Source organism: Blastomyces dermatitidis (assembly GCF_000003525.1).
Source record: "Blastomyces dermatitidis ER-3 genomic scaffold supercont1.7, whole genome shotgun sequence".
Lineage (NCBI taxonomy): Eukaryota > Fungi > Ascomycota > Eurotiomycetes > Onygenales > Ajellomycetaceae > Blastomyces > Blastomyces dermatitidis.
This window is the reverse complement of record NW_025544780.1, coordinates 604,278-611,835: the sequence shown is the minus strand read 5'-3', so window position 1 is coordinate 611,835 and position 7,558 is coordinate 604,278. Positions and strand designations below refer to the sequence as shown.

The window sequence follows — 7,558 nt, the reverse complement described above, 5'->3', positions numbered from 1 at the left end:
CTGAGAGAAATGGCATGAAAAATGACCAGATTTAATTCAAGAACAGTGAAATAAGAGTAATTTTCCAGAATAAACTGTGAAAGATGATCATTCTTTCAAAATCAGAATGAGACTGAAACTGAAGATTAAAATCAGTCTCATTCAGTTCATTCAGTGATTGCTTATATAATCAGAATTTGGTAACAATTATTGATAACACTTATGAAACAACTAAATACATTCTTATGCAAGTTTATTCTTCACTTTCTCATGAAAACTACACTTCTCTGATATACTGTGATCAGAGATATTAAACTGTCTGATAATTTCATGTTTTACAATTATGAGTTTCTTGATTGTTTCTCCTTGTAATTGTCCCCAGCAATAGTGACAAATATCTCAACTTGAGTTGAACTTTCACTTCATTCTCATCCCTGCTAATGAAATTGTCAGAATATCATGTGTCATCAGTGCAACAGTTGAATATATACTCTCAATAATTTTTCATAACTCTAGAATTGATTTGATGTATAAATTTATCAGATCATCTTGAAGATAGCAGTCAAATTCAGTTTTATAAGCATATAGTTTTGTCTGATTTTCAGTTGTAATCAATGTATGTAAGTTCTGTTTCAAAGTTAGTATTATAGTTCTATATGATATGAAGTATTATCAAAGATTGTTACTTACTAGAGAATTGTATTTCACTGTCTTTACATCTCAAACATCTGCTCATTCAAATCTCTGATAGTTGGCATTGTAGTAGTCTCAGACTAATTTGACATATAAGTCTCATTCCTTCTCTGTTCAATCTTGAGAAGTGTAGATATTAACTCAACAGAAGAGATCTAGTAGAGCTGCTACAGCATAGTACTCTGTAAAAGATTGTTTCATTTTACTGTAGTAATATGCCAGTTTATCCCTTACAGCAACAATAGCCTGCACTATAGCATTATCTCAGACTGAATTTCTTTTTGAGTGATTCAACTGCTTCTTAAGATGAGTAAATAAACTGTTATACACTCATCAGACTGACTGCAGTATTGATGTACAAGTGATTGAGACTGTCTTTATTGTCTTATAAAACTGAAACAGTAAATCAATCACATATTTCAACTGAGTCTACTTCATATCAGAAAGTTTCAATATCTGAATCTTTTCTCAATCAGAGTGTTACACTCAATGATCAATCATCTGACATAATCAAAGAGCTTAAACAGTTATCTCATATGTTGAACTTCACTGTGTTCTAACATTCTGTATCATATTCAGTGATGTGACTGATTTGTTTGTTTATTGAATATCATGAAATCATTGTTATTGTTTAGAAGAGATACAAATTGCATTAGCAATGTTTCAAATCTATGATATTTAAATTATTAGTCAATCTATTCAAAATTAACAGTAGTATTATTAAAAAGTATTATTAAAAAGCAATATCAAAAAGTGTTATTAAAAAACATTATCTTTTACAAAGTAGATGTAAAAGTTACTTGAGTAATCACTTTCATCTCATTCTCATCTCAAGAATCAGCCATCTCATTATTCTTTATCTCAATGTTAAGATTCTTTATCAGTGTTTGTATCATAAGTTGAATCACATGAGCAATGCAGAGAATATGATCTTGTTTATTATTTCAGAAATGCAAAGTCAATTTTTGCTTCAAGCTCTTCATTATAGTGTAATTATTCACAGCATTATCAGTTGTAATTGTAAGAAGACTGAGACTAATATCTCAATAGTCATTTTTAATCACAGTCATTAATATCTCTGTCATATAATTCTCAGTATGACTACTGATCAATGATTCAAATTTAATTAATGTTTCTCAATAAGTTCAGTTCTCATCAATATAATAACATGTAACTTTCATAAATGCAAGATTGTTTGTACTAGTTCACACATTCACTGTGAGAGACACTCTTCAATGATTCTTCAACTCTGATTCTAGATATTATATATTGACTTTGTAGTGTATCTCAAGGTTGGACTGAAGACAGAATCAATGTGAAATATGAAGATTTAAATTAAGCATTTGAAGAAGTGTTCAGAATTCAGGGTTTTCAATTGATCAAAGAGAAAGATTCAGAGATATACATATACAAAGTAATTATTTACAGAAGTTATCAGATGAGAGTTGTGAAATCAGAGTACTGATACAAGATTATTTTCACATAATTTTCTTCAAATTAGAAAGTTAGTATTATCAAAAATTATTATCTGATAGAGTAACTTATCAGCTCAGTAGTAATTTTCTGATTATTTTTCTTTTATTGTCTGCATTCTGATAACTTCAGATGTCAGAAAATTTCTCCAGAGTCATGATCAGTTTATGATGAATGTTTCTGAATGAAGTTGCAGTGATTACAGTAAAGAGATGACTCTTCAGTAATCTATAATACAATCTGTTGATAATTATTTCATAGTTCATCTCAATGTTTGTGTTGAGTTTTTCATAAATTTCATGACCTGAAATCAGATATGAAGAATGAAGTAGTTATTCATCATGATTGAAAGAGAGCATTCTGTGTTGAATTGTAAACAACATAGACTTTGTGATTCACAGTGATTTCTTGAAGAGTTTGTAAATCTTTAATAGAAGTAAAAGAAGTGAAAGAAGTGAATTCAGAAGATATGATAATAATTTGAGAAAGATGATAATTTATTTTTAATAACTGATCACTGATATGTGTAAGAAGAATTAATATAAGAGAAAATAATCTTGTTTCTTAGCTTAGTTATAATTTTAGTACTAACTCAGATTGAATATCATTGATATATAAAAGTAAACAAACAATCTTGATTAATCTCTGTCATATTTCTTGAAATATATTAATATTATGAAAGAGAGTATTATCAAATTGCATTATCAGATAATATCATTAAAAATATATTAATATTGTGAATATCAATATTGAAAAAATGTTGATACTTATACATTATAGTGATTTGTGAATCATGATAGTTAAATATATATATATATATATATCATTTCTGACTTGATTACAACTTGTACAATAATTTTTGAAAACTCAAAATCAATTTTAATTATTAATAATTAAAAACTTAAACTTACAACTAACTAATATAAAAAGAAAAAAATCTACTTCTTCTCTTTCTCATTCTTCTTATCATTCTTCATAATTCATTTCTCATTCTTCTTCTTCTTCTTCTTCTTCTTCTTCTCCTTCTTCTCATCTGAGATGATAATCATCTCAAAATCTCTCTCTGCTGTCTTTTCAGAGAAGAGTTCTCACTGCTCCCTCTCAGCCAGATCAACCTGTGCCTTAAAATCCCATATTTTCTGGTCTGCTGTCTCAGATTCCATCTCAGCAGCAAGCAGATTGACATACTCAGAGAGCAGGGCTGTCTTCTCAATGTCCTGGATCATGAAGTGCATTTGAGACCTGAACAAGACCCTAATTTCCTTCTTCTCTGTCAGCTCCTGCTAATCAATTAGAGAACAGAAGTATTATCAAAAATCATTATCTCTTAATAAAAACTTACCAGTTTTGGCTTCTTTGTCTCTCACTTCAATATCTTCTCAATCTTCTTTTATCATCACTTATTTACAGTAACACTCTTCTTCTCTCTCTCTCTCTTCATCTTGATCTCAAATCATTCTCAGAACTTCTTCTGGTCTCACTGCTACTGCATGAGGCTCTTCACTGTCTTCTTTTTCAATCTCTCACAGACAGTGTCATCTGTATTATTTCTATACTTAGTTCAGTCTAAATCTATCAGAAGTGTTACTTAAAATCATTATCATTCTGCTTTCTTACAGAGCCTCTTCAAGGCATTATAACATGTCTTACAATCTGTCTCTCTGCACTTGAATACCTTCTTCTTCTCTTCCTTCAATCTGTGACAGTGCTCACGCGCCTTGGTGGTCCGCAGGACTGCAGAATATTTGAAGAGAAATGACATGATTGATTTTAATAAGCATTGAGAAGAGGTGAAGACAGACAATGATATGATAATGATGATAATAATGATAATAATGATGATAATGATGATGATGATGATGATGATAATGATGATGATGATAATAATGATGATGATGATAATGATAGTGATGATGATAATGATGATGATAATAATAATGATGATGAAAGAGAAAGTGCATCGGAATATATTATTAACTTATCAAACATAAAGAGACAAAGAAACTATTAACAGCTTTCAGAGATGTACAGAAACAGCTACAGTGTTGTATAGCAACATTATCTTCATTCAATACATGCACTATTGATATTCTTTATATGCATTTATCATATAATCTATATCAGAGATACATACAGAAAACAGATCTTTATTGCTAGAGAGAATGATTGCAGTAATTCTCTGTTTTCATATTATAAAGATAAGTTATTCTCATTTCTTTCTTCTCTCTTTTCTCTTCTTCTTCAACTCATCACTAAGTTCAAGCTGATATGAAAACTATTAAAACACTTATAGAAATCCTCAAATTGAAGAGTATAAACTAATCAAATTTTAAATACAGATAAATCAAAATAATTCAACAATACTAATTATTCATTTCCTTCTCAATAAAACAACAGTCATGTCTTTTCTCCCCTCTTCAAACAAAACATGACTTATGAAAAGCAAGTATCATGCCAGGTCATAATGACTAACACAGCCTCAGCATGCAGAACTGTATATACACAGCATGTACTGAACTGAAAGACTGTGTGAATTGTAAACTGACAGCAGCATCTCAGAAAGAGCTGTGCAGCATGAAAAAGCTGCAACTCTCAGTCACATGCACAGAGAGTGAATCACTGCAGTAAGTGCATATACATTGTATGAAAGTAATACTTTTTGATAACACTCAGTCTCTGATATCATGAAAATAGAGTCTCTCTGTGAGATTCATTTTTATCAGAAGTCAGAGAATCTTATATTTCTCAAGATCATCTTCACACATCTTGTTCATGAAATCAATGAGAGAAATCATTGATTTCAGCATTCTGCTCTTGATACTATTCAAGTAGCAGCAGAGTTCACTCTGATCACACTTTTTGAGTGTATGTTTTCTAATTATTCACATTTATACAGATATATACTGATTATTTATTAGATGATGTTAAGACAATAACTCATTACAGCTGTGTTACCCTCACTGTAAGAGATACACAGTTGATAATAAATATTGTAAAGACTCTGAGAAGTGAGTATTTTAAGAGTGCTGTGACTCTGTGATCTTGATTTTTTTTATTTTTATTTTTTATTTTTTTCTTTTTCTTTTCTTTTTTTTTTTTTTAATGTGATTTTTTCTTGTGTTTGTTTTGTTTTTTATTTTTTGTTTTTTTTTGTATTTTATGTTTTTTTCATAATTAAAATTATATGAATTATGATCTGTATTCAGAAAAGTAACAATATTTAATAACACTCTCTGTTGAATTTTCAACAAATGAGCACTATGTTATGATATTATGTAAGTGAGAAGTGATTTCATGATTTCATTTGATGCCATTCTCAATAATGAGATCAGAATGAAAATGTGACTAAGAATTCAAACATATTCTTTATTCAGAACTAGATTTTTATTTGAAAAGTGAATCTGAGACCTTTAATATTTGAAATAACATGATTTGAGATCAATGTAATAAATACAAATCATGATCAGAAGTAATACTTTTAGACAACGTGACAACTGTAAAGTTTGATCCTGGTCTCAGACACGGTCACACGGTCAGTCTAAGTTCCTGCTTATATAAATATTCATGACAATGAATTGACTGATTCAGCTGTAAAAAAGAATTCAGAATTAAGCAGATCTATTTAAAAAACAGTATTCTGATCTTTCATAAAGAGAAAGATAAAAGAATGTTATTTAAATAAGTGAAATGAAAGCTGACAGAAACAAAAGAAAAGCATATATTATTCAAGATTTGAGATAAAATTAAAGTGAAAATCTTGTTTAATTAAATGTAAAAAGAAAATATTCTCATCTATAATTCAGCTGAAACTAGATCATGATTATTTCAAATTCTATATACAAAGATTTAATAATAGATTTGATTTAACAGAGTACTCATTCTGCAATGCAAATGAAAATTCTGAGTATATTATAATATATTATGCATTATACAATAGTCTCAGAGTCAGATTAAAAAAGAAGTATGATTTAAATCAATTAAATATAAGATTCTTATTCTCAACTGAGACAGAAATTAAATACTTAATAGACTCTCTATCAGAAACTCAAGCAGCTATAAGAAAATAACTGAATTCAGAAGTATCTGAATATGAAGAGATGAAAATTAATTAGATATAGTCTGTTAAAACAGCTATATACTATCTTTTAATAATTTTATTTTATTATAGTCTCTCTTTATTATACTTATTTCTTTCTGTTCTTTTCTTTTCTATCTATCTATTTAATGTGTCTATCTTTAAGACTATGTTCTCTTTTTCTTTGTCATGATATTTTCAAATGATTTCAAAGTATCAGAAGATGTTGAAATACTGTAATTTATAAACAGTTTTTATATTCTGAGCTGAAATTTTCTGATTTTACATATCTGAAATTGATAAATGTATAATAGTTGACTCTATAGATATAGGAAAAACTCTGAGAACTAAAGATTCTCAGATAAATGTCATAGTCTCTGACTATATACATCTATAATTGAAGAATAATAATAATACTATTATTATTATTATTATTATTATTATTATCAGAGTTATTATAGACAGATGAGAGATCTATAAGTATATTTATATTAATATATCAGCTGTGATCTCTGAAAGAAAAAAGTAGAATATAATATAGTAAAAGATATAACAGACTGTAAGAATTAATATATATAAGACTTAAGTGAGTACTGAGCTGTTATAGTATTAAAAGAATAATATAAAGATAATAAATACTGCTAAGAGTATTCTATATAATAACTATAATCTCAGAGACAGTAGATAGATTTTTATAGTAGTAATTATTATCTATTTTTAGCTGTAAAACAGAGTTTAAACTAATATATATAATAAAGCTATTTTATAGTATCTTTTATATAGACTAATAAAGCTGAATAAAAGAATTAATTTTAAAAATATTAGCAGTTATAATAATATAATAGAACAATATAAAAAAGTAAATAAATAAATAGTAAGTAATATAATATAAATATAATTAAATATACTAGAATATATAACAGAGTCTGCACTATTTAAAATATCTGTATTAAACTATAAATTATAAATTTATATTTATATAAAATAGATATTCTTATCTAGATCAGACTTTAATAACTCTTATAAATAATAGAGTTTTCTCTGTATTTAAAATAATACTGAGCTGCTAGTAGTCAGATAACTCAGATATAAATTCTGTTTATATTTAATAAATAGAAATATTAGAACAGAGTTATAGTTCTGAATATACTTATAAAAATACTTTATATCAGCTATATTATTATTAAATAGCTTATATAGCTCTTATATAAGTTCTTTAACAGATAATAGTCTTACAGTATCTCTTATATAGTATATAAAAAACATTGATAGAGTTTTTAATAATCTGTATATATATTCATTAATTTAATACTTAGCTCTGCAGACAGAGTAGTAGAT

The 7,558-nt window shown here is 27.4% G+C and overlaps 1 protein-coding gene across 1 annotated transcript; it reads right to left on the bottom strand.

Annotated features, from left to right (window-relative positions):
• Positions 1 to 3,233: 3,233 nt before the first annotated feature.
• Positions 3,234 to 3,586, bottom strand: BDCG_06640 (uncharacterized protein; the record flags this gene model as incomplete). The annotated part of the gene is made up of 2 exons (XM_045422392.1): positions 3,234 to 3,428; positions 3,554 to 3,586. 2 exons carry the CDS (start codon positions 3,584 to 3,586, stop codon positions 3,234 to 3,236), a joined length of 228 nt encoding a protein of 75 aa, XP_045278042.1.
• Positions 3,587 to 7,558: the final 3,972 nt, after the last annotated feature.